The sequence below is a fragment of the Brachyhypopomus gauderio genome, chromosome 7 (assembly GCF_052324685.1).
Source record: "Brachyhypopomus gauderio isolate BG-103 chromosome 7, BGAUD_0.2, whole genome shotgun sequence".
NCBI classification, from domain to species: domain Eukaryota; kingdom Metazoa; phylum Chordata; class Actinopteri; order Gymnotiformes; family Hypopomidae; genus Brachyhypopomus; species Brachyhypopomus gauderio.
This window is the reverse complement of record NC_135217.1, coordinates 12,249,737-12,277,727: the sequence shown is the minus strand read 5'-3', so window position 1 is coordinate 12,277,727 and position 27,991 is coordinate 12,249,737. Positions and strand designations below refer to the sequence as shown.

The 27,991-nt window shown below is 42.0% G+C and overlaps 2 protein-coding genes across 7 annotated transcripts in view; one reads left to right on the top strand and one right to left on the bottom strand.

The window, feature by feature from the left end:
• camkk1a (calcium/calmodulin-dependent protein kinase kinase 1, alpha a) overlaps positions 1-3,844 on the top strand; it is a 54,227-nt gene extending 50,383 nt beyond the window's left edge. For all 4 annotated transcript variants that reach the window (XM_077011776.1, XM_077011775.1, XM_077011778.1 and 1 more), the window contains one exon: positions 389-3,844. In XM_077011776.1, the coding sequence (XP_076867891.1) occupies positions 389-464 (76 nt within the window). In that variant the 3' untranslated portion in view covers positions 465-3,844. The remainder of the gene's footprint in view (positions 1-388) is intronic.
• On the bottom strand, positions 3,764-27,176 carry p2rx1 (purinergic receptor P2X, ligand-gated ion channel, 1). 3 transcript variants are annotated; one of them, XR_013132299.1, is made up of 13 exons: positions 26,591-27,176; positions 15,382-15,526; positions 13,521-13,592; positions 11,033-11,105; positions 8,681-8,768; positions 8,366-8,446; positions 7,510-7,651; positions 7,052-7,188; positions 6,525-6,768; positions 6,027-6,122; positions 5,746-5,809; positions 4,716-4,752; positions 3,764-4,605 (listed from the first exon to the last, which is right to left on the bottom strand). XR_013132299.1 is itself a non-coding variant. In XM_077011780.1 (13 exons), exons 1-13 carry the CDS (start codon positions 26,725-26,727, stop codon positions 4,580-4,582), a joined length of 1,191 nt encoding a protein of 396 aa, XP_076867895.1. In that variant the 5' UTR covers positions 26,728-27,170; the 3' UTR covers positions 3,764-4,579. The 3 variants fall into 3 exon arrangements, 2 of the variants coding, with proteins under 2 accessions (XP_076867895.1, XP_076867894.1); XM_077011780.1 differs by lacking the exon at positions 5,746-5,809 and having other exon boundaries at positions 6,525-6,590; positions 6,678-6,768; positions 26,591-27,170; XM_077011779.1 differs by lacking the exon at positions 5,746-5,809 and having other exon boundaries at positions 26,591-27,175.
• Between the last annotated feature and the right edge of the window lie 815 nt (positions 27,177-27,991).

Below are 27,991 nucleotides of genomic sequence, written 5' to 3'. Positions count from 1 at the left end.
TGTGTCCCATTTACCCACGAAAGAAATATTGACCATTGCTGTACTTGGAGAAGTGTGTGTGTGTGTGTGTGTGTGTGTGTGTGTGTGTGTGTGTGTGTGTGTGTGTGTGTGTGCGTGCGCATATCTGTGTCCGATTACCAATAATGTTACTTACTCCTCATCCGAATTCATCTGTATATCATCCAAGCATATGTTTGTACACTGATAAGGTGTGAAGCAATGATGAACAACATTGTCTTCCATTGAACATTTTAAAGATAAGAACTAAATGTTTGTTAAATATTTGTGATTAGTATCTAAAATACTATAGTAGAAATTGTACTTTAAGTATTTATAAAATGTATTAAAAGAAACAACCTTAGCCTTTGTTTGTCTCCGTCTCTCACAGAAAAGGTAGCAGTGGAGAGGCGGGAAGGGAGGTGGAGCTAGAGGATCTGCATGAAGATGAACCGCCCTCCTCCTGAGTGGCCCCACCCCTTCTGATGAACCGCCCTCCTCCTGATTGGCCCCACCCCTTCTGATGAACCGCCCTCCTCCTGATTGGCCCCACCCCTTCTGATGAATCGCCCTCCTCTTGATTGGCCCCACCTCTTCTGATGAATCGTCCTCCTCCTGATTGGCCCCACCCCTTCTGATGAACCGCCCTCCTCCTGATTGGCCCCACCTCTTCTGATGAATCGCCCTCCTTCTGATTGGCCCCACCCCTTCTGATGAATCGCCCTCCTCCTGAGTGGCCCCACCCCTTCTGATGAACCGCCCTCCTCCTGAGTGGCCCCACCCCTTCTGATGAACCGCCTTCCTCCTGAGTGGCTCCACCCCTTCTGATGAACCGCCCTCCTCCTGAGTGGCCCCACCCCTTTTGATGCTTGCTGATAACTACATGCGCTCTCCAGGCCAACGCTCAACTATTTAGCCATTCTTACTGTACAGGCAACACAACATTATTATTACACTTTATTAAGATTGTAAAGTTACTATGACAATGGACACACTTCCTAATGCACTTTTGTTTGCAATCTACTGAACCTACTCATTGTTGCTCTGGTGTTACATCTTCCGTGAAAGCCTTCTCAGCCACTCAAACCCTTGCAGGTTATCTGACCTCCCTTGCTTTTTGACCTTCTTTCTGGAATTTTCTCCTCCTCAAGCTCTGCCCATCAAACAAAGGTCCTCCCACCACCTGAACCTGCATTTCAATGTTCATCAACATTCATCTCTACAGTAATGGATCTGGCTTTACTCTTCTCCACAGAGAAACTGTCTTGGGGATTTGATATTTCCAAAACTCCAATCGGTTTACACAGGGGCATCTGAGGAGATGCCCTTTGAGTGTTTGTTTATGTTCAGTGTGTCAACAAGCCTGACTCTCTCTACCCTTGGTACGGTGAGAAGGCTTTCACTACATCGATCTCTCAGTTCTACGCCTCCTTAGACCTGATGCAGATAACGAAGTGCATTTGCAACTAAGCTGGATGAATAGCCAGAAGACGGGAACAAATTTTAAAAAGCCAAGCATCTCTTTTTCAGTGCTAGATGTCCGGTTCTAGCGCTCCCTGTAGGTAGAAGCAAACATTAAAATGGCTTATTAAGATCGGTACGGTCTTTTGTATATGTGTGCAATCTAATGCTGATGGTGTCCTACCATGTCGTACGTTTCACACTGTAAAATGTATTCTCAACATGGCCTGTTTAGTATGCTTGCTACTCCAGAACATTTAAATGTTTTTTCACAGACATCTTGAAACCTTGCATGACAAACACAAGTACACAATGGGGCTCTTGTGTACTTCTCCCACAAACACACACACAGATGTACACAAAATGCTACAGAACAGGGCTTATACAACAACATGCAATGTCTTAGAGGGCTCCTCATTTTACACACACACACACACACACACACACACACAACCTCTCGTCATCGGGAAAGTCATGGATCCTCCATTCAGACAGCAGTGGTGGATACAGGAGTGCAGGGCTACAGAGATACAGGGATACAGAGAAACAGTGTGGTGTCACAATGCACTATTGTCTCCCTGTCGCAGCAGAATGTGTTATTATTATTTACCATGCCGCTGCAAACGCTCTATTTATCACTCAGCATTTCCGACATGCTCGACAGTCTTGCTCTCGCTGTTTGTCTCACACACACACACGCACACACATACAAAGACATACACAGGAGTGAAAGAGCATAACGTTTTTTTGCAGAAGCAGAGAATCGTTCAGTCTCCGACTCGAGTGGCCGTTCTGAATGTGCATGTCTGCTCCAGAGTGCCGGTCCGGTCCGGTCCATTCTCCACTGAGCTGGCCAGCCTGAGTGTCCGTGCTGGTATTGACATGCACTGCCTGCTCCCCAGTCAGTATCTCCCAGATGTCTGTGCTAACCCAGGGCCTCTGAGGGGCACCCCAGCCCCATTAAGGGGGGCTGTGTCCGTGTCCGAGTACACGCTCTCTCCTACGCTACCCGGCAAACGGGCCTTTCCCATCTGTACCCGTCTTCCTCACTCCCACACTCCCCTGTCTTTCTCTTTCTCCGTTTGTCACAGACAGATTGTGTGAATGTCTTTCTGCTCACTGGTGCACTGAACCTCCTCAAAAATCTGAGCCGTAGGTGAAGTTAACGTGCGTGTCTGCACGTGTACCACATAAAAAGTATATAATAGTGTATATTTCAACTGTGTGTGTGTGTGTGTACATAATGCACTTGTCTGGTAATGTTCACTATGCACTTGAATGTCAAATATATGTTGTGTATGTGACCAATGGCATGAGACTAAGCTCAGTATAACCTTTTTCCTAACATTTTATGAAATACATTTAAAATCAGGTGCAGTATGTAGTTCAATGTGATATAACTTAAGTATCTTTATTATACAAGCCGTTACTCAAGTTACCTATAAAAACCCCTTCAACTCATTTCCTGCATTCAACAGAGACCGAAGATAACATGCTAATCTAGCACGTGCAGTTTGTAACTGCCTCCACTGACTCTGCTTTGAAGCAACTCCATTATATTATGATTAGGCTAACTTCATCACTCTGCCCTCCATCCATTACCATCCATAACCATCTAGAACTCTCCAGAACCATCTGGAACCATTTGTAACCAATAGCATGGTCCTCAGTGGCAGACTGTGAGGGCACCCTGCTCCTTCTCACTTTCCTTGCTCAGACACTCCTTGCTTACAGCTGGCTCAGGTTCTGAAGGCCTCAGGAGTTTGCTGACTGAGATGTTAGTTCAGGACAAACGTGTACGGATACTGGCTCTTCATAAGCTGGATGAGGAGACTTGAGGAAGTCACTTGGGGTGCTTTCAATTTCTTAGGTGGCTGATGAGGTGGGTCTAATGTTTGCACTGGCTCAGTATGAGATAATATTGCCTAGTCACTTTTTGTTAGTGAGATTAAGATTTTTTTTTTAAGCTCCAAAGCATTTTATGGCTGTAGATATTTATTTCACTGATGGTATGTGAGAATGTGACTATTTGAAGGGCTCTGAGCAGGTGAACCACAGAATGTGGTTTCTCACCCATAACTGTCCCCTTTCCATGTGCTTGAGTGACTGCTGTTGCTGTTTTATGGGTGTCTGTTACCTATTATAATTGTTAAGGTGAAAACTACAAAAAAGAAAAAGGCATGACACAAAAACAATTGAATGCAAGTTGTTACATTGTAAATATGTACCAAAATATATAAAGAGGCTATTTTTTGCATGCTTTTTGTACACTTAGAATTAAAGATAATAAAGACATCACAACAAATTCAGATTCAAAATTATTGGACATTTTGAGATCAAGTTCCACACCAAACAAATCACAAAATGTTCTCAATTCACAATGCAGTTTATTCATTAAAACTAAAGTGTGTGGGGAGGTGGAAGTCACATGATTCCTAAGTGAGAAGTGAAGGAAGAATACGACTGCATTTCAGATGGCTGTCACAGGAAGACTCTGTGGTCAGGACAGACTCGGTGGTGAGCATAATTCCCCCAAGAAGACATCGGTACAAATCTGTATGACTTAGAAAATCACCTAGACCCTAATATATTCTGAGGCTAGATATATGACTTCATACATGAGCATGATTCCATCTTTTACAATAAGCCAAGGCAGAACCTATGATGACATCAGTGAATCTATTTACAAATGAGCTTCTTGTGTGTATTTTACGTAGTTTTGCAACTGTAGAGGCCACAGGTCCCTTTGATGTATCAATGGCAAACGTGATGGGACTCAACAGATATCCCACCTCAATAGCAGCTGCTAGAAAAGCTGAGGGTACCCTGTCCGCTCCAAATCCCTCCACGAGTGTCCCCCTGGTCCTGGATGCTCCCCATCACCAACGCTCTCTCCTGCAACATGCTCTTCTTCCTCTTTTTGGTTCTTGTAACATTTGAACATTTGTCAGAAAACCCAGTCTTACGGGCAGCTTTGGCGTATGTGTAGGTGGATGTGGTGGGCAGGGGGTGTAGACTAGGGTCGGACGAGGCCGGGTACTCTGCATCGCAGTCCGTCAGAGTGGCAGCTCCGCGCTCGGTGTGTTAGTGCGGTGGTCTGTTGTCACGGCGGCAAGCCGGGTTACCTCGTCTCTCTCTCGAGTTCACCTTTTGTGAAGAAAGGGCAAAGTTTCCATGACAATGCTGCAGAGCATAAAGTGTGTTTTTTCTGTGTTAGTGCTGTGCGGCACACCGCCACGTGAGTAACAGGCCTTTACCTTCACCTTGGCTGGTCGTTCCGCTGTCTTCAGACTCCTACAGAACAAATAAAATATAAAGGGTTGGAAGGGACACAAGCTAAACAGCATAGATCAATATACAGTTGAGTCATCATACAGTTGAGTTTAACCGGCAGATTCTGGTTCAGACTGAACACCTAATTAACATGATGTCATGTCAAGACTTTAGAAGAGTTTGTTTTTCAAGCATGATTTTTTTTGGGGGGGGGGGGGGGTGTTATAGAATATGTTTCGTTTCATTAGGGAAAACTGCTAATTAAATAGTGACATTGGGTGGCAACCTATTTCTTTGGGGCTGTCATGCAACATCACACCACATGGGTGTGTGTGCTTCAGTAAACAAAAGCCAGACAATCATACAGTTATTCTTATGTATTGTAATGACTTCTGTCCATAAAGATGACAAAGTAACTAATTTCCCCAGGATATGATACACACACTGCGATGCTCAAATATTAGCTTTCTCAAATATTACCAAATACTGTTCTGTGCTAGCATGAGGACATAATTCTCACAAAGTACACAAACCACCTCTGAAAGTCGCTCTTTACTGGCAAATCCTACAAATGTAAAATGTAAATGTTCCTTCATTTATTAGTGATACATATTTTTATGGTTACCGTGGCGCATATAAAGACCGGCCAGCGAGCTCACTGTGATGTCTTCAGGCATCATTCCTGCTGCCATGTTCACCTTCATGAGGACTGAAGGCTGTGGCCTACCTACCGTCTAACACTCATACCGTCTATCTCCTCGTTACATTAGTCCAAAACATGCAAAGCATATAGAAACTTGACCGTTAACCATGACGCATGATGTCAAAAAGTTTCGCTTCACGGTTACTCTCTTTAACAGGAAGCTAAATTTGTAAAGTGGTAGTATATTTGAGGGTAACATAAGGTTTGAGTTGTGGCATGAAGGTGCCCTAGCCTTGCATTTGTAGCGTGCTAGCATGTTTTCCTTTTTAATCTTCTGTTTATTCGAATCACCCTGTCATCTCGATGCCTACCTCTGTCCTTACTGCTACAGCCAAGTGGTTGCAACACACAGTTGCAACGCTACTCGAGCGCCATCTGGTGTAAGGAGAAAAATAGCACTATTTTTGTCTAGTGCCTTTCACAATGTCTAGTGTACATGAACGTTTTGGTCGAGATGCCTCGCTTTCACTTCGTAATAGGATATATAACATGATAACATCTAACACTTAACTTTTGACAAAGGTCCTAGTGTTTCTGAGCATGAACAAAACCACAGATACATTTCCCTTCACATTTGTCTGGGGACACTTACCCCATCCACGACGTCCGTGTACTTGAATTTCATGTTTTTATAGATATCTCTCTTTGGCAGTAAATGGAGGAGCATCAGGTCACACACAACGGTTGCCTGTAAAGGAAGTAAAGATGTCACAACTCTGCGCTCATCCAGTAACAGCACACTGGTCTGGCATTTGGAACAAGTCAGTGCCTGATCTCTGTCTTGCGGCACTCAGTTTGCCTGTACAAATTATCGCCCCAATATCAACTTACCCGTTAAAAACACACAAGTTATAAACCACTCCCATGTGTTTACAGTGACAGTTGGCATATTAAAGGTCATTAATCATCCTTAATGCACGTAAGACCTTTTCATTCAGAAAAACAATATTATCGGGGTGTACCGAACAAGGATTTACTTGAACATCTCTCTCAGCCTCGTTTCATAAACATTTGGAGGTGAACATGAATTGTTTGGAGTGGTTGATGTATGAGTGTGAGCTTCTTCTTGGTGAAGCTTGATCAGACTTACCACTCCGAAGATCCCCACCCCGGAACCTATGGCTGTCAGTGTTGGAATAATGTCAAATTTTCTAGCCTGAAAAAAACCAAAAACAGATTGAGACTTATGAGTGGAGGTGGAGGATCTCCACGGGCAGAGAATTTCCAGGGCGGAGAACCTTACCAGTCCATGAACGATGATTTCGATGCGAAGGCCAAACACCTTCATCAGCGTCCGCTTCTCGACTTTGTCCTCCACGTAATAGCGGGCCTTCCTGTAATATGCAGAAAAGTTCTGACTTTTAATAGCAAAGTGATTAAAACTGTCTTTGGACTTTGGTGTAAGACATATCTGTCCGAGCAGGAGAAAAAGGACGTCAGGCTATAAAGCACAAATCTCACACACTGGATATATGCCCTGTGGAAATTTAGGGGAGATTTATTTATTGTGCCTGACTAAAATTAACCCATTTTGTGGCTATGTTAAAAACAACTGTTATAAGAATTTAAAGTTGTACCCTGTGGGGTTCTATGGGAAATTTGTATCTAATCGAGCACCTGAAATTGTATCCCACAGACGCTTGCCCCGTGGTTCCGCTCCCATAGAGGCCGTGGAATGCATACTTGGGTTGGCAGTACTTGATGTTGTAGTCCAAATCACATTCCCATTCAATGAGGATCCCTATAGATCCACCCTACCAGAGAGTGTGAATCGAACATTATAGCATAAGAGTCTCCAGTGTAAAACCAAATAGAACTCACAATAGCAGGAGTCTATTAAGGCAACCGTGAGACCAACAGACCGTATGATGTACAGTGAAGTGGAAATGTATTTAGAAGTCACATTATTATTTAAATGTGCTCACACATCCAAACCAAACCTTCAGTGTACTCCAGAAAGGCACTGTTATCTGAAAGAGAAATGAGGTCAAACAGCAAAAGCTCAATGTGTGTGTGTGTGTGTGTGTGTGTGTGTGTGTGTGTGTGTGTGTGTGTGTGTGTGTGTGTGTACCTACCACACGAGCTATCTCGGTGAAATTGAAGCCCGAGAGTCTGACGATGTCCCCCAGTTTGAAGATGGGACACAGCGGGTCCGTGACAGGGTGGTACAGGCAGCTCTTGAGGTAATTGGCGTCCACGCTCTCCACTAGATTACTCCTGCAGGGGCCCATGGGGAGAGGGGGAGCGTGATGTCTGCCATTCACAGTAACCAGCACTGGCTGCACATGCCACCATGCGCAGCCCTTAACCTCGTTACACGTCAACTCACATTAACCTCATCAGCTCTAGTTCTGTTCTCCGCCTTCGCTCTGATTTCTGCGTCCCTCAAGGAGTCACTGTCCTATATGCGTTTTCTTCCCCTTTTAATTGGATGTGAATGCTCTAATCAGCTGGACTGCAGCTGGACTGGGTCTGGGCATGTGCCTCAGCTGACCTACGCTCCTGTGCTCTTCACTAGGCCCAAATGGTTTATGTAAACATTTATGCAAATTTTATGCAAAGCTGTTTTTACTTGTGTAACAGTTTCAGAACCTTTATGCTAGGAATATCGTTTTAGCAGATCTTGAGTTTTAGATTAGTTAGTTATGTTCCTGAGATACATGAAGTATTAATTTAATATTAATAGATTATTAGCAATAATATTCTATAATGTTCTGTAGTATATTTCTGGACTTGTGGGTTTGTCAAGAAAGGCTTGTCAAAGAGGATTGGGCAACTTTGATGCTATCAACAACCCTTTCGGCTAGATGAGTAATTCAGTTTGACTAGCACAGCAGTAGTTACAAGGGCAGTGTACATACACACACACACACACACACACACACACACACACACACACACACACACACACGTTGGTGAACATATTTGTACCTGTCTACGTCAAACACAGGGAAGGTGATGGAATTTTTGATGAACAGTGTGAAGTTCTCAGCTGCCAACAAATGTGGAGGACTTGAAGAAAGAGAAACAAACATTTGATGTTACTGAGATCAGCACCATCACACATGAATGCATGGAATATACATACAGTGGAATTTGTGTTGCTATATTTTCTTATATATTACAAATAGTTGCCACACAATTACCTATCCATAGTTATCAAATATTTCAGGCCTTACTGCACCGTACTACAGCAACTATGAAATTTGGTTTAGTCACAGGTTCCTTTGAGAAGTGAGGGCCTACTTCGGTATATTGCGATCATCTTCAACAGGACACCATGTCACGATCTCGCAAGTGTGGGTTGTGTTCACACACTTCCCTGTCATGTACCCTGGGAGATATGGAGTATCAGCAGAAGAGAGGAAGTGAGAAGTGCACCTAAGAGTGGATTAGAACACAGCCAAGGGCATCGTCAACATCTACATTAAACACCTCGCCTTCATGCTGGACAACGCGAGAACTTTAGAGAGCATTAGTAATGCACACAAACTCTCAAGGGCAGTTTAGATTTCTGTCAATACAAAAGTGCAACATTGAAAGGAGATTAGATTCTCCAAACACAATAGCATGCCAATAAAGGATTTGCAGTAATATTCCATGAAAATTCAATTACAAAGCTTATATGGGAGCAGTTTGAATATGAGATTTGCACTTTCTTTAAGAACTGGATAGGTTAGTAGACTAGAAATGACAACGCTGAAAAAACTGCAGCAAATTTCTGCTAAAAACACTTGTAGAAATACTGAACAGATACATTTAAATTATACATTTTACACGTTCAATTGGGTGGTTTTGAGACACCAGAGGTGTTTCGGGAGAACCTGCTCCATGGGGTGTTTATAAATATTTACCCTGATCTCTACTCTGTGTTGACAAGACCAAGCAGCTTATCAACCAGATCGTTTCTAGTTGCTATGAAACCAACAAACTGCTTACTTGATGTGTTTTTAGTCTCCTTAAATAAATTCAAGATTTTTTGTAATGCAATTTCCATTAAGTGCAGTAGTTTGATGCACTTCTGAATCAAAGGCCACAATCCCATCTCTTTCCTCAACACATCAACACCTCCACGTGCAAGAATGTTCTAGAACAGGTATCACCAAATGGCGGACCGCGGTCCGGATCCGGACCCGAACGCCGTCCTGTCCGGACCCAATCACATTCCTGATTAACTGGATACGGACCCAAATGCCAAAAAAATTTTAACGGGAGACTATATTTTAAAACGGAGAATTTATTTTTAGACGAGTGTTACGGTCACCACCCATTTGAGTGTTACGTTCAACCCCCCCCGCTCAACAACTTTCGTTCGCCGCCACCCCCCCCCCCCCCCCCCCCCCCCCCCCCCCCCCCCGCTCAACAACTTTCGTTCGCCACCCGGACCTAAGGTCTGAGCTATCTGCCAAAAATGGACCGCGGAAAGATTTAATTGATTACCCCTGTTCTAGAACATTCTTAATGTTTAGCGATAATGAATGTGTAACTACATGGATATCCGCAGAGGGGCAAGAGGAGAAGTTGTAACACCTGGATATTTTTACAAAAAGAGCTTTAACTTGAGTCACGGTGAAGCAAAGACAGCCTCTAGCTTGAATGGATTTTTGTAATGTAATACTTTGAAGTAATGCTTTTAATGCTTTGGTTTCAGGGGCAGTCATGGTCCTGTGGTAGGGAGATGGTCTTGTGACCTGAGGGTTGTGGGTCCGATTCCCAGGCCTGAGGCTCATGACTGAGGTGCCCTTGAGCAAGGCACCTAACCCCAACTGCTCCCTGGGTGACGGGCTAGGGCTGCCCACCACTCTGGGCATGTGTGCACCACAGCCCCCTAGTAATCACTAGTGTGTGTGTTTGTGTATGTATTCTAATTGCACAGATGGGTAAATGCGGAGGACAAATTTCGATTGTGGTGAAGAATCACAATTGACAAATATGGCACATTTCATTTAACGCAAATGTTTTCATTCAGGGTTTTCTTTACAGGGACTGAGTGACCGGAGTAACCCACTTAGGTGTGCGCCATACAATAAACATGGATACTTTCTTGATTACTGACTTGTCACCATGAAATCCTCAGCAAGGAATTCGAACATTCTGTATAATTATACTGACACCATGCGCGATAACACAGGAGGTCAGGTGTTCAAGAGAAGCACGCGCAGAATCGTAAAGTCAATAGAACTGTTAGAGAAAGAAATAATAATTTGTTCCTATTTGATCTGAGGTTTCAAAACTCCGTCATCCTATATATTATAACAATAACAGAATGGTGCACTTTGTGAGAACAGAAAACTCGGTTAACACAAATTATATGTTTAACTTATGTTTGTGAATAGAACAGAATTTTATTTTTGAGTTTTATAGTGGCGCATAATTCTATTCTCAAGCTAATCTCTCTCTCTCTCTCTTTCTCTTTTTCTTTCTCTCTCTTACAGACACACACACACACACACACACACACACACACACACACACACACATACACACGCACACACGCACACACACACACACACACACACACACACACACACACACACACAACACCCACAGACAAACACTGTCCCAAATTGCATTGGGATGTTTTGTTCAACGCTTTACCATTTCCTGTACGTTTAAATTGACCCCTCTCGCAGTCAGCATCCGAAACGCAGTTGTTCTTCGGGTCTGACAACTGAAACAAAAACACACACACACACACACACACACACACACACTAGGGTCTTTGCATACTGAATTAAATGAATGAAGTTGGCACGTCCCTACATAACTCTTTATCAGTTCATCTGATTATAATTCAAATGTAGTCAAATATTTGTATATTTTAGGAGACTAATGCAAATTTGAATTATAATATATGGTATTATGGTATACTATGAAATGTCCAACACGTGTCAAAGAAAGACAGTGATATGTAAAGCTGTTGAGACATTTGCCTGGATATTAAATAACCTATTAACTCACCTGTTAATAATGTGTCATTTTAATTACACCTCCTTTCAGATATGAAAATAAATTATTAAATGTCTAAATCGTTCGGCATGAGAGATTCTTTTAGCTAAGCAAAGTCACTAAGCCTGAGGAATAGAATTTGTTTATGAACAAGTAACATTGAAACACAGTAGCTATTACTCATATCTGTGCCCACCTGCTATATGGGTCTGCTCAAGAGATTCACAGTGTCTGCTGTTCCTGCACCATTTTACCATTCAGTCATAAGCAATGAGTAATAAAAATAAACAACTATTTCCATAAAACACATAAGATAACTAACTTAGTTCGTAATATTAGTATATTTTCACACCACAAGGAATGGCAGACATTTCCAGTTTAGAATTGTGTATAAGTGTTGTGTATGCTGTCAATAGAAAGGCCCAGGGGACCACCAAGAGGTAAGAAACCAAATGAATGATCAATAATTTGTTTTTAGGGTCTCTAATGAGTGATTTGAGTCACCGACCTGCTAACAAAGAGATAGTTAACAGAAAGCTAACACAAGAAGAAGGTGTTAAACAGATTTTTGACATGGCTTGGGATGCAGCAACATAGACACCGTTTGGAATAAAGTGAATTTGAAAATACAGCAAATACAGCTGCTGTAGTGATCCGCCCAAGTGTGTTCAAGTTTGCTCCCAAAACTGTGATTGGGAGACAACCGAACAGAAATGGGCAAACAGAACTGTGGCTTGCAAAACCAAATGTTGTGTACGTGGTACAAGACAGCACATGCCTATTCCACTCTTCCAGTCAACGGGGCGCAAAAGGTTACAGCTCCTGTCTGTTAGGTGCCTTGCGACATCTTCACCCCCCCCCCCCCCCCCCCTCGCTGTGGCAGGAATGGCAACAAGCTGAAACAAAAACTATTTCTTAACCACAAACACAAATACCATGACTGAAGTAATAAAAGAACTGGTAATGTTTGGTAAACTTTAACATTGACATGAATTGCTCTTGTCTGCCAGTGGGGCAAGTGCCAGAGGCCTTTTGGTGGGGTGGGGATGTGGGGGTGTGGGGTATGGGGATGTGGGGGTGTGGGGGTATGGGGATGTGGGGGTGTGGGGGTATGGGGATGTGGGGGTGTGGGGGTATGGGGGTGTGGGGGTGTGGGGATGTGGGGGTGTGGGGGTATGGGGATGTGGGGGTGTGGGGGTGTGGGGGTATGGGGATGTGGGGGTGTGGGGGTGTGGGGGTATGGGGATGTGGGGGTGTGGGGGTATGGGGATGTGGGGGTGTGGGGGTATGGGGGTGTGGGGGTGTGGGGTATGGGGATGTGGGGGTGTGGGGGTATGGGGATGTGGGGGTGTGGGGGTGTGGGGGTATGGGGATGTGGGGGTGTGGGGGTATGGGGATGTGGGGGTGTGGGGGTATGGGGATGTGGGGGTATGGGGATGTGGGGGTGTGGGGTATGGGGATGTGGGGGTATGGGGATGTGGGGGTGTGGGGTGTGGGGTATGGGGATGTGGGGGTGTGGGGTATGGGGATGTGGGGGTGTGGGGGTATGGGGATGTGGGGGTGTGGGGTATGGGGATGTGGGGGTGTGGGGTATGGGGATATGGGGGTGTGGGGGTATGGGGATGCTAGAGATGCTAGATGCTTACAGCTAGAGATTCAAACCTCATCAGGCTGCTGGATTTACATCAGGTCATAAAGGAAGTGGTGAGGAGGAAGGCATGAAAGAAGTTTCTCCGAGGTAGGAAGTCCGTGATTTATTGACTGTGCTTTGATACTGAACACTAGCACATTGTCAAAACAGAGCAGATATGAAGTAAACAGAGCAGATATGGAGTGATTTCATTGAGGTGTTGAATGGTAGAGCTATTGTATTATTTAAAATTTTCTATCATCAACTCATGGATAACCGTTGCTGACATTCCAAAAGCATACTTTGGACAGTGTGTGATCATATGACTTTTTAGCTTTGCGGTGTGACATATTTTATACAAAGTGTATGCGAGCGTGTGTGTGTGTGTGTGTGTGTGTGTGTGTGTGTGTGTGTTTCCTGCATTCTGAACAATATAAAATAAGCAATGTATTAACACTTTACAACTGAACTATGCACCTGTATGACAAGAGAGAGACAAAATAGTACCTCTGGACACTTGCTCTGTGTTTGTCCCAAAGTGATGATGAAATTTGTCATCACGACAAAAGAGTCATCGCCCTGTAAAAGAGACAAAGAAAGAAAAGGATTCAAGTGGTAAAGTGGAGAGCAGTCAGAGAGAGCAGTGAAAGAGAAGTCAGAGAGCAGTAAGAGAGAGCAATCAGAGAGAAGTTACAGAGAGTCAGAGAGCCCGGAGGACGAGGCTTTTACTCATAATTTTTAATTACACAGTATCCGGCAGTTACTGCATCATTTCCTCTGTCTCTGATTCTGTCCTCTTTAGGTGTGGTACTAGATACTGCAGTTACAGGGGAAAGTACACGAGATCCCTTCTGTTTTAGCAGGTGACTTGTGGTAGGGAGTGGCAGGAAGAATCAATTGTGTGTTACTCGCACGCGAGCTCCATGCATTGCTGCATCTCGCATGTAAACAAAGAGACCTGCACACCGTGCACACTCGACTGGATGTTTCTGCAGATCGTACTCAACCCAGCACAGATGTGTGACGTGCAGAAGGCCACAGGAGGCCTTTTGGATGAGCTTTGTCTTCATTTACAACATTAGGCTGACATGCTGATCCAGATACTTCCATTCATGGGTATGGCAGTGCTTGTGCCTTCTGGGAATCAATCCCATGACATTGGTGTTGTCAGCTGCTCTGTGAGCTCTTAGAGGTGAGCTACATCAGCACACAAGGTTTTGGTTAATCATCTGTCCTCTCTTTCTGTCGGGATACATTTACTCATGATATAAACTTGGTGCTGAGTTTTGGCCGGTCTGTGCTGGTGTGGCTTCTCCCAGCCCTTGACTGGGGTGGCTAGATATGCCGTCAAATACAGGACTCATTGGTTTATCAGAGCTTTTCATTACCTCATCTATCGCAAGTCTGTCCTCTAAATGCTAATCATTTAGGATCATTCCTTTTGAACGGTAACAATGAATTTAATTGCCTGAACAATTGGTACCCATGTCTGTTCACCCACAACCACAATGCAGCCATGAATGTATTAGTGCTGCAAAGAAAATGGTCTGCCACCTTAAATTGGCCGCTGGTGAGCAGTGGGATTTTGGTGAGAAACAAGTTGGGTAGAGAGCAGCTGGCCAGGTGTTCACCAGAAAGCCATTGTACACCTATATAAAGATAAGCCTCCTTGTTAAAATAGACAGTGAATATAGGAATTAGGCATTTCTAATTAAGTTTCTGATGAATGTATAATAATGCAAACTTTAAATTTGCTCTATGCATTCTGAATACACAGTGTTCCTATATATATAGATCACATTATTGTAATTAGCATTTGTCTTTCGGGTCCACAAACAAGATGGTTTCTTAAGTGCCCGTTGGTTGTTCAGAGGGAGTGTCCGGGATGCATGTCTTTTGTCTATTTGCACTTATCTTTCATCTATTTAGGCTAATTTACTGTTCACAGTGTGCAAGTCGCTCGGTCAGGCCTGGCTTTACATAGGTGGAGACTCACCATGCTGGCATAATGACACATCTCAAAAGCAAACGTTCCTTATCTGAAATGTTTATTATCATATGTACTAAGGTAAGTCAGATCATGGTTCTAAAATTTTTCAAAGAGGCTTATTGTTTAGCTATTGAAGGTATCGAAGGTATATTTTTTCTCCTGAAGCTACATTACAGGGAATATGAAAGTTTTGAGACATATGAGGAATTTGAGAACTTATTTAAAAAGAAGAATTCTACAGTATCAACAAATTTCACTTGGAAAATATAGGTATACAAGTACATCAGATAGAAACATCAAAATAAACCTCTTTATTTTCTTTCCTTTGTATGTTTACTTAACATTGATTAAGGCGGGGCCGAGCTCTGACAGATGTACCTGTTCAGGGAAGACATAGTCAGACATGTCCCAGATCTTCTCTACTCCATTGATCTGAGTGTACCCCACTCCTTTCATCTTGGTCAAAACGGAGTATATGGCAATGTCTTCATTCTGGTAGCCTTTCTCGTAGATGAACACCCATCTACAAGAGAGAGACACACAAGAGGCGTTTAGTAGTCGTAGTTTAGTAGTCGTAGTTTAGTAGTCGTAGTTTAGTAGGTTGAAGTTCTGCCTCAAACACTCACTGCTGACCATTATAGACGTTTTACAAAAAAATGTCTTTGTGGCTTTGGCTGCCAGTGTCATATCCATGGTTATCTTGTCAGTGATAATATTTGTGTTTAGGTTTGAATTACAATTATAAATTGGAATGCATGAACTCAAAAGAAACACATTTCAGAATCTCATACCTTTATGCTACATAGTTAAAACTTCTCTCAAACTCTTCTCTGGGGAGTTCCACATTCATGCACCTCCCGTGTTTATCATATACAATACCATGCTGCATTTATCAAAATAATCCAGAAACAGAAACTGAAGTTGAACTAGGGACTTTCCTCTCTAGCCCCAACACATTCACATATGAACGAGAACCAGTGATAATATAGTTACTTCTGATTCATGCCCTGAACAACCATCATATGAAATAGTCAGAGGTGCTTCAGACCTCAAGTCAACATGTGTTACTGAATACCAGCAGCAAGTGTCTTTACATGTGGACGTTTAATGTTTCTGACACCGTTTTGTCACGTATACATGCTGTCTAGCAGAGCCACTTTACCGACCGCAGACACACAGAGCTGTTAGAGCTATTCCAAGAAAGGCAATGTTTATTAAGTCTTATGAAGCAAGTGACAGTATGTTAGTGAATAGTGTATATTTTAAGCCATAAATTATTTGCTTTTGTACTTCTGAAGTTCAAACTGTGGTGTGACCCTGACACTAGCACATAAACTGTGACCCTGAAACTGGCATATAACCTGTGACTCTGAAACTAGCATATAACCTGTGTGGAGGGATTTTTGTCTTCTCTTTAGATTCAACTGAAGAACAAGTATATTTAAAAAATCAAGAATAAACAATACAAAGAATCCATGTTCTGTAACAAGAACCAGTTCAGTCTTGACATGGAAAGGCTAATATGTAATTATTTATCTTACTCATAAATACCCCAAATGTTATGGTATAACCCGCTATGTCTTATTAGCTTGCTAGAATTTTCTCATGATCACTGTTTCCATTGGCTGCCAGCTGGTCCCCTGGTTAGCTACTGCAGATGGAACTTGCATTTCAGGTCAGACTTACTTCAGTAATGTCTGTGCTTTGCTCCCTCAACATTAACACATATCACTCTTACAAGTGTACTGTGAGTTTGGCACGAGCTGGAGCAGATATTAAGTTTCGTTGGCTCTGTCTTGTGTCTCAGCGCACGTCTGCCTCATCTTCCCCTGATAGCTCAGCTCGATCCCCAGTGCTCAAGGCCACTTGGCTCACACACCTGCATAGTTCCGTTTGGCGTTCCCTCTCAAGTCACATTATGAAACATAGAAATACATGAATATATTGTGTAAGTATGTAATTCAGAAGAAGTCAAATTAATTGATATGATTGTTCCATTTGCTCTCTCCACCAGTTCTGCCAGTTGTGGCTGGTGCACTCAGGAGAGATTGTGTATGATACCTAGTTTTGCCAGACAGATTGTCCAAAATGACTCTCATGGGTATTCCAAATCATCCCTTACTGAGTATTTGGTGACCGTCTGTACATAATTGTGGTGTAGATATGTTCAGATGGGCCTGATGTACTCAGAATATAATTTATTTGGGACTGAAATGTCTTGTGCACAATGTGTTTCTGCAAATATAGATAGATTTAACTTTATTGTCATTGCTCAGTAAACACACAGGCATGTAAATGCAATTAGTATCTACAAGATGATTCTGCATATAGATAGAATGACCAGTTGTGGGTAGCAAATAGGGTGAAAATACTAAAAGTATGATAGTTTCGGACAAACCACTTTCCTGTTTAAGTACTCTGAACCAATCTTTTTCAACCATACATATCACACATAGCATCCTCCATATCTCTTGAGGACCGACTGCTTGTCATAGCTTGAGCAGTCCTTGTCAGTCAGACAAGACAGGGTAAGATGATTAGATTTGACTTTCACAACTTGAAACCACTTATAGCAGGGGTACTCAACTGGCGGACCGCGGTCCGGATCCGGACCCGAACGCAGTCCTGTACGGACCCAATCTCATTCCTGATTAACTGGATGCGGACCAAAAAAAAAACCGGAGCATTTATTTCAGGGCTATTGAAAAAACACTCCGTCACGAGTGTTACGTTCGCCACCAGCCCCCCCCCCCCCCCCCCCCCCCCCCCCGGCTTTAGTTGAGTACCCCTGACTTATAGAATCTGTCCTATGCTTTGATGTCATTTTAGCCATTCAGATCCACTGCATTATTGCCCCTTGTAGAGACGTTACAGTATTGTGAGCTACACATTTCATTACTGCTAGCTGCTTAGGTTCATGAATGTAGTTCTTAAATTTTACTTATTCTTTCATTCCTGAATTTCATTCAAGTGGGTAACAGGGCTGGCAGCAGTACGGAATACTCTTGATGCCCATATAGCAGCATAAGTGTTGAATACGCTGTAATCGTACGCTGAGTCAAAATAAACCATGCACGAATGTTCATCTACTTCAAAGTCCCAGACCTTTGATGGTGTATAATATAATGGTGAAGAATGCAGAATATAGATGCACAACTGTGCAGAATTTGGTGTCCACTGGGATGTTGAGCAGAATTTTTGTTTTCATCAGGTACAACAGGATATTCAAGCTCGTTAATGGCTCTTAATTCTTGTAGCCTCCTCCATTTCCTTATTCCAAGTGGTTTTACTGGGTAGGTTTACTGCACTTGCTACCTGTGGGAATCAGAACTCCTGCAGAACTGATAATGCATTGATGGTGGCCTCTCTGCCTTCTTTGGGCTTCTTTTGACTGTGGTAATGGTTTCACTCCCAGCTCCCATAGGTCAGAGGACACATGATCTTAGCCCTTCATCGAGTCAGTTTCATTCTTTTAAACAGCCATAGTAATGTCTGGTAGAGACATTGCTTCAAGCTTCATCTTCAAATACATTATGCCTAGGTTCTGATTAAAGTTTTCAGCCATCTCCGAACTTCATTAGGGTTATCATTTTCTCCCAATATTCTTAACATTGCTGACTGTATTTATCTTGTGAATCATTTGAGTCAATGCAAGAGTCATGAAGTTGGTGTCAGATATTCAAGATGGCATTTCAAGCATGTATTTCTATTTTGTTCATAACTTTCTCCTGTTAGTGTCTCCTGTTATTTCAAACCAGTATGCGTGGACATTATGACTCAAGTGAAAGTAGGTACATACCCAGATTAGGATAATTAGGATTTTGTTTGCATGACACTTTGAGGCCTGAGGCATTGCACAATGTTGGTATTACTTGCACATACTATGTTTACATACAAAGAATTTTAAATGGTGATGCTGGTGCATACAAGAGAGGTGCCATTATTATTTGATTTTGTATTACCAGTGCTTGTGGTTTGGCAAAGCAAACAACTTGAGGACATTCTAAGAGGGTAGTTATCCATATGAATTCAGAAGTTAACTCTACATTTGGTATAAGCTTGTTTTTGCAGGAGTAATTTTCTCCTGTGTCTATAAGGAAAGGCAGGGTGTGAGAGTTTACCCCAACAAAGATGGCATGTTCTTCCTCAGATGTTCATGTCAAAGTTGGCAGTTGAGATGGAGGTGTTTGCATGAGATGGAATTCTCGTGGTATCCCTATATCCACAGTGCCACTATAATACAGTATCATAATACTTTTGCCATTGTCATTGTTGGGATTGAGAGTAGTGCTGTTGTTGTTCATTGAACTGACTGCTTTTTAATATTATTGCTGTGATGGTTGGGTCGGTCCACAGCTTTGACTTTGGCAATCTCACTGTTGTGAGAGAAATTACGCCATTTTGCTTATGTCATTTAGATTACAAAAGAACATTATGATTTAGTACATGTCATTCTGATTAGTAGAAGGGCTGCGTATAGTGTGATTCAGTATGTAATCATGTACTTGTGTATGTGTGTGTGTGTGTATAGTGTAACTTGCATGTCCATATTCTGACCTTCATCACAGGTGTAGGTGGAGGTTGTGGTAATATGACAGCTTGCATGTAGACAGATTTCTTGTTCTCCTTTTGTTAGTCTAGAGTTTCAAGCATTTGTATTATGCTCTTTCATCTGAGCTCAGGGTTTGTTTTTCAGACCCACGACGTGTTGTAGCTTATCTTGGATGGATAGAGTCTTTATTAGGGGCATTACACAGGCTGTGTAAACTGTATCTGCCTTACTTGTGATGCTGCAGTCACTGTGACTCTTGTTGATCTGAAGATTTCCCTTTACTGTTCATGGTTGCTTTGCTTTTTCTGACAGGGTTCATTCTTTTTTCTTCAGTATTTTGCTGCTCTCTGCTTCCTCTGAATGATGCTTCGGTATGGGGCTTCATACAACTTAAAACTCTTCTGTACGTTTGGTTAGATAATATTGGCTTGTTCTTCCCCTGCCCTGGAACACCATATCTCCTTTCATCTCCTCTTCATCATCTTAATCTATGAGTAGATGATGAAGAAGCAGTCACTGATGATGTTTATTTGACTGATTTCAGAGAGTTGATCTTGCCTTTCTCCACTTCTATTACATGTTTTGAAATTTTCTGTTCTGGTCAGCTACTATCTTTTTCATTTTTCCTTCCTTCAGGCAAGTCATCAAAGAATTTCCTGCAAACACTGATGCTAATGCTAAACTAATGCTTAGGCTAAAAGTATACGCTAATGCTGACATTAGCAAGTATAATATTAATATATATAATAATAAGAGGAAGTGAGTTGACTGTGCGCTATTGGCAAAGAGATGTGGGGGTGAGTGGAGGAAAAGAGAGAGAGAGAGAGAGAGAGAGAGAGCGAGAGAGAGAGAGAGAGAGAGAGCGAGAAACGGCTGCCACAAGCAGGCCTGTGACATCAGCATCAAAAATAAATATTTGTGTATCAGCCAGCATGTCCTAAATCCAGTGATAAACACTTCACTTTACACAAGACACTTTACCCATAGTCAATTTTTTACACTTGAACAATTCTTAGGATTTATTTATCTATTACAGATTTTTAAATTCTACTTATTCTATTTTGTTTAATTCTATTATATTTTTTATTGTACTGCTGCTATTTGGGGTAAAAACTGGGACTTTGGGTTCTAAATTTAGTTCCATCTCATTTACCACATGTGATGTGAATGACAATAAAGTCTCCTTGAACCTTGAACTTTCATTCAGTGAGTAAACACAACAAGCAGACAGACAGAACACAAATTTGTAAAACATGAATGCCAGACACAAATAAGATGTTCAGAAACGTAGCTTCAGTGAGACATACACTTTCTCACAATACACAATTATCCCGCAATCTTTGGGGGTTCGGCGCCAGGAATGTTCACAACACACTCATGGTCAAATGAAAATGGGCCCTTTAAGCGAACCCACACACCTGTACAGAGCTACAAACCCCAGAGCCTTTCAACTCCACTTGAGTCTAAACTTTCATGTAGCCCAAACGAGAAGAATGTGTGGCTTGGTGAACAGGAGGCAAGGATTCATCTGGTCAATACCCCCCACAAACACACGCTAAAAGTGTGCAATACATTCTTAAATATAAAGGTGCCAATTGGCCAGTTCATTTGGTTACTTGAAGAACCTTTAAATGAATGATTCTTTAAAAAAGCCATTTTTGGCTGGTTCCACAAGGAACCAATTTTGGTTCTGTAAAGAGCTCTTAACAAGGTTCTTAAAAGAACTCTTTCTGGTTTTTCACCTTTGTAGAACTTAAAAAAAAAGGTTCTTTGAATGTCTGCTTAAAATGTTCTTCATGGATCCCTAATTGTTTCCTCCAACAACCAATATCAAGGCTTTACCACTATCACTGTTGTTAATAAATATGTCAGAAGAATTTAGCTTTCCAGAACCGTCCAACAAATCAAAGCTTGTTTTACACATAACGATATATTTGTGACGGGCAGTGTGAGCAATCGAGCAAGCGATCACGCCAAGTCTCAAGGAAAGAGGATGGTTTAATAGAAAGTGCGCAAACCAAATACCCGTGACATAGATCCAGATTAAGGAAATAATAACCAGCAGTCAACTGGTACAAAGACAAGACATATATAGACGAGCAAACGACCCTCAGGTGAGACGGATCACGGGTCCCGCCCACCTGAAGGACGAACATCACGTGACCAAAAAACAGGACATCTGCCGCTGTAAACGGGGGCGACCGGCAGGGGGCCCCCCCACAACGTGACAATATTGTGTTAAATAACACTAAGCAATCTAAATTACACAAATACAACTGCTTGTAGCTTGTGACTAATTACTGCACATTATCAGTTCATTTATGGTATATCTCAATTATCCATTAAAAGGCTAAAACGAGGTTTTATTACATTTGGTAAAATAGAATATTCCTTTTGAAGAATGTTTACATTAACTATAGCAAAGAAAACGTACCAGTAAATGTATTTTATTTTAGTTTTTGGACATAGGATGCTGACAACTAAGCCTAAATATTTCTATTTCTTCATTAGCTAACATTGTTTATGGATTTTCTATCACTCTGCTTACATTTTTAACATTCACAGCAAAGTAAAGGTTCACTAAACTTCTAAAATCACTACAGTCTCACATACTGATGTTTTTGTTCACTGGACACACTTTAACTAGTAGCACTAAAAAGGGAAGAACGTAAATAGAATGAAGCATGAAATCGCAGAGTCATGCAACATAAACTGTGGCATTTGCTATGATTGGTTTATTATAGATTCCCCTTTTCTGCTTATTTGAGTTAAGCTATTTAGGACTGATATTTCAGTTCTGAGTAATGGGGGCTAAATCATTGTGCCGATTTAATTATAGGATAAAATGAATAATGAATACACTGGAGATTATATATAAGATTTTTAGAGTAGGCCTGTGCCATTATTTGATCATGCCAAGTTATGCTTATTAAGAAGAGTAGACTAGTTGTTTAAGCTTATGATAATGACATCGATGTGAAAACCCTTTAAAAATCTTATGAACTATCCATATAAAGAAAAGGTTCTTTAGCAATTTAAGGTTCTTCTGAGTACCAGATAACCAAGCAAAGAACCTTTTAAGAGTCGTTTGAAAACATTTTTTGTAGGAGTGTGTGTTGGGATGGTGCGAATGTTGGTCAGCTTGCAGGCGGGTGGATGAACCCATGTGACGCCCTGCCGTGTACAAGATGGTGCCGCTGACAGCAGGACAGGGTCATAAACAAGCAGTATTCACATCTGGCATCCTGCCTATCAGTGTCCTACAGTTGAATTTCCTGATGACCCCTATGGGATCCTGAAGCAACCATGTGTGTGTTTGTGTGTACATGTGTGTGATTATGTGTGTCTGTACATGTGCATGAAGGTGTGTCTGTACATGTGCATGAGTGTGTGTCTGTACATGTGCATGAGTGTGTGTCTGTACATGAGCGTGATTGTGTGTGTCTGTACATGTGCATGAGTTTGTGTCTGTACATGTGCATGAGTGTGTGTCTGTACATGAGCATGATTGTGTGTGTCTGTACATGTGCATGAATTTGTGTCTGTACATGAGCTTGATTATGTGTGTCTGTACATGTGCATGAAGGTGTGTCTGTACATGTGCATGAGTGTGTGTCTGTACATGAGCGTGATTGTGTGTCTGTACATGTACATGAGTGTGTGTCTGTACATGAGTGTGATTATGTGTGTCTGTACACGTGCATGAGTGTGTGTCTGTACATGTGCACGAGTCTGTGTCTGTACATATGCACGAGTGTGTGTCTGTACACGTGCATGAGTGTCTGTCTGTACATGTGCACGAGTCTGTGTCTGTACACATGCATGAGTGTGTATCTGTACATGTGCATGAAGGTGTGTCTGTACACGTGCATGAGTGTGTGTCTGTACATGTGCACGAGTGTGTGTCTGTACACGTGCATGAGTGTCTGTCTGTACATGTGCACGAGTCTGTGTCTGTACACGTGCATGAGTGTGTATCTGTACATGTGCATGAAGGTGTGTCTGTACATGTGCACGAGTCTGTGTCTGTACATGAGCGTGATTGTGTGTGTCTGTACATGTGCATGAGTGTGTGTCTGTACATGAGCGTGATTATGTGTGTCTGTACATGTATGGGAGGGTGTGTCTGTACATGTTCATGAGTGTGTGTGTGTCTGTACATGTTCATGAGTGTGTGTACATGTATGGGAGGGTGTGTGTTTGTACATGTTCATGAGTGTGTATGTACATGTTCATGATCGTGTGTGTGTGTGTGTGTGTGTGTGTGTGTGTGTGTGTGTGTGTGTGTGTGCGTGCGTGCGTGCATGTGTGATTTTACAGAGTGAAAATTTTATAGGTTAACAGTGAAACAGAAAAGTGTGTTTTTATGTGCGTGTATCTGCCATATCAAACAGCATAAATATTGGCCTGTGATCACTGACGTCAAAGGAAACTCAATACTGATAACCCAATTTCATAGAGGAAACACTATTATAAGATGGCTTCACAGAAAGTTAATTTAACCTTTCCTTTCATAATGTATCTGTTCCTTTCTGAAATCATTTAGGTTTTTGAAGCATGTAGTTATATAATGCTGTAAGAATCACGGTGCTGGAGCTTTGCTTTTCCTTTGAAATTTGCTTTGCTTTGAAATCTGCAGTGATCAAGCATTTGTAATATACCAAATATCCAAAACAAGCAATTACATATATTAAAAAATATATACAATAATATATTAATAATAGCATATTCTAAATGCATCTATGACATATAAAATAGATTTTTTAAATTTTGCCCACTACCACTAAAGCCTTTCACAGGCCTGCCCAACAGGAGCGAGCAGTCAGTGAAGAGAAATGTGTGTCTTGTGGAATAACGATAAAGGAGAGTTTGATTGTTATCTGGGTCAGCATCTGTCCTATCCTCTTAACACCCCCCACCCCCACCTCCTCTCTGCCTCTCTCACACTTAAAGAGTTATCTTTAAGACCATAAATGAATAAGCTAGTAAAATATCATGATAATGATTTTTTTCATGATAATGCACTAATTACCAATGTGGTAGTAGTAGTAGTAGTAGTAGTAGTAATAGTTTTCATTGTGATAGATAACTTTATTAACACTTCGAAAGGGAAATTAGAGTTCTCCAGCAGTAAACATGCAAGACACAGAATACACAATGGATAGGAAACATAAAAACTAAAATAAAAATAGACTAGTCATAAAACTGCCCAATACAAATATGCGTGTGTGTGTGTGTGTGTGTGTGTGTGTGTGTGTGTGTGTGTGCGCGCGCAACTATACATGTGTAGCCTATATATGGGTGCATACTTATATTATACAAAAGAATATCACCAGTGCAGAGTAAGCAATTATTGTTAATATCAATATGAATCGCCATCATCAACATCATCAACACCATCATCATCACAGACCAAACTGGCCTGTTATTTCTTCATCAGTGGGCACTTGATTCAAATCCATTACTATAATTGAAAGGAAACTTTATCATGCACTATTTTTATCAATTGTTTATGGTACAGAAACATTTCAACTGCACTAAATAATTTAACATTATCCAGGAGGGAATGAGCTGTTTGTTTGCATTAAAATAGGTGTCTGCTTCAAAATAAATGGGCAAGAGGAAATAAGGGGGTATTTGTAGACTGAGAGCATGGCAAAAGTTGACAACAGTGACCCACCGTCTCAAACCCAGGTACTATGAGTGGCATGTATTATTATTTTTATATTACGTTTCTTGTGAGAACTAAACCCTAAGACAAGGCCACTGAATCATTTGAGACTCCACCTTAGAGACTCAGGAGGGCACTCAAGCCTTATTGACTCGTGAAGGAGAAAGCGTGCACTTGGAACCCATGCCTGAGCACATATATACCCAAAGAGAGAACAAAAGGAGGAAAGAGAGAGAGGAGAGACAGAACAGAGAGGGACAGAGTAAGAGAACAGAGCAAGAGAGAGGGAGAGAGAAATTAGTGATAGAGAGGAAGAGAGAGAACACATCTGTAGAATTATGACAAAGACATGGTGGAGGAAATTTGAGTTTACATACATTCAGCAGTCTGACTTGTGACATTGTGTAGATTCCAGGTGATGTGTGACAACACAATGCCACTGTCTCTTCTTCTCTGTATATGCAAAGGACCGCTCATTACTGTAATATTTCCCGTACTCGCAGGTACAAGGACTATGTCTTTTCTGAATGGAACGTCGTAATGGAGGGTCTGTTAGCATGGCTCACACCCCATACCCCTTCTAGGGGTCTTTTCAGCCTCTGATTTCAAAACTTACTATTTAATCATAATGAATAATTACTAATAACAACTTTCAACAATTACCATTCCCTGCAATCTTTTTTCTGTCACTTTACAATCATCTTCTCAAACCTGTAAGGCAGTGTAATTTCTAAGATCTTAATCTCTAGATTTAATTGTGACCAGTGACAAATACCATTCCTTCTATCACAGGTTTCCGTGTTGTGTCACCTTACATAGATGCTATAAAGTTTTATTTTTCCTTGGTTGTTAGATGCTATGTACCATAATCATAGTTTTAGAATACTAACAAAGCATGCCACAGTTTAAAACCTCCTGTTTTTAAACCTCCTGTTCTTTTGTTCTTTGAAGTTGTTTCCGTGGACAATGTGCAAACGCATCCTGTCCTTGAACTCAAGTTTTATGGCTGTTCTCCTGTGGAATCCGAACACTGACTCACGAGAAGTGATGGAGATGTTTCTGAGAAACAAAACTGCATTGCTAACTGTCTGCCAGTGTTAACATTCTCCTGCAAATAAGTTTAAACGTCTCTTTAAGAACTAAAAGTTTACTTCTCTTCAGTGCAGCAGGATACCACAGCTTTAATAAAAAAATAACAAAACAAAACCTCTCATGCATCACAGTGAGCTGCCTTGCATTCCCAGAAGTTTATCTTCTCCAGACGTGCACAGACATGTTCGAGATTTGTCCCTTACTCTTTCTCCACTCGCTCCTTTTTGACCTATAGTGGGTGTTTTGTTAAGGGGAGGCAGGAGGTCTCTTACCCGATAATGTACGCCAGCACGCCCAGCTGGATGATCCTGCAGGCAATGCCCACCCTGCGGTTCCTCACCAGCACCTGCCGAGGGGTCTCATACTCAAACAGGAAGCCCGACAGAGCTTCCACGATGTAGCTTTTCATTTCTGGGGTCCGAGAGGAGCAAGTGGAGCGGTCCGGCTGGGGAGGCGCTGGTGCCCTCACTCTGGCGCTGGTCCTGTCTCTCCTCACTCCCACACTGAGGTCCTGTCTCTCTTCTCACTCCCACACTGAGGTCCTGTCTCTCCTCACTCCCACACTGAGGTCCTGTCTCTCTTCTCACTCCCACACTGAGGTCCTGTCTCTCCTCACTCCCACACTGAGGTCCTGTCTCTCCTCACTCCCACACTGAGGTCCTGTCTCTCCTCACTCCCACACTGAGGTCCTGTCTCTCCCCAAACTCCTGTGCTGAGATCCTCACTTCCCTGACAGACAGAGACACAGAGACACCGTGACTTAGAGCACAGACACTGCTGGAGCATTGTGCTCTCCAGCTTCCTTTCCTCTTATCTTTCTCTCTCTCTCTCTCTCTCTCTCTCTCTCTCTCTCTCTCTCTCTCTCTCTCTCTCCTCCCTCTCTCTCCCTTACTCTCACTCTCCCTCCTCTCTCATACTCTCTCTCTTTCTGTCTCTCTCTCCCTCCCCTCTCTCTCTCTCTCTCTCTCTCTCTCTCTCTCTCTCTCTCTGTCATTGTTTCTTGGTATACTCCTCCCCCTTTCTCATGTGCACAGTTCCCCTTCCTCCTGTCCACTTTAACACACCTTCAAGTTTATAATAAAATATAATATAAAATATAAAACTATATATAGTCCCAAAGAATAGAATACATTATTTTATAATGTCTCATATATGTATAAGCACAATATATGCTCTCTCTCTCTTTCTTTCTCTCTCGCTCTCTTATCAGTATGTTTCATACCTTCATATACTTCTTACTCGTCATTGCCTTCCTTAATGGCTGCCAGAGATAGTGGCCAATGCATAAACATAGCACACTGTCTTCACATCAGTCAGACAGTGTTTTGCTATTGCTACCACATAATACTACTACTACTACTGCTGCTTGAAAAATGTGGCCATTTTTGCTTTTCCACCCAGTTCCAGTTTGTCCTAATAATTATGATCGCATCTCTTAAAAAGGCTTCTGTTGAGTTTGAAGACAATGTCCCTTATAAATACTGTCATCTGTACTGTATTGTCATTTAATGAAACTATCCCTAACGGACTAAAGGACTCATTTTGCTGGTACAATATAAGGAACAATGTTATTTTGGAACCAAATGTTCCAAAATGCGATTTTCTGGGGTGCTTTAAGGTTCAGTATTCTTCAGTTTCCTCTGAATTCTCTTGTGTTTCTTTCAACGTGATCC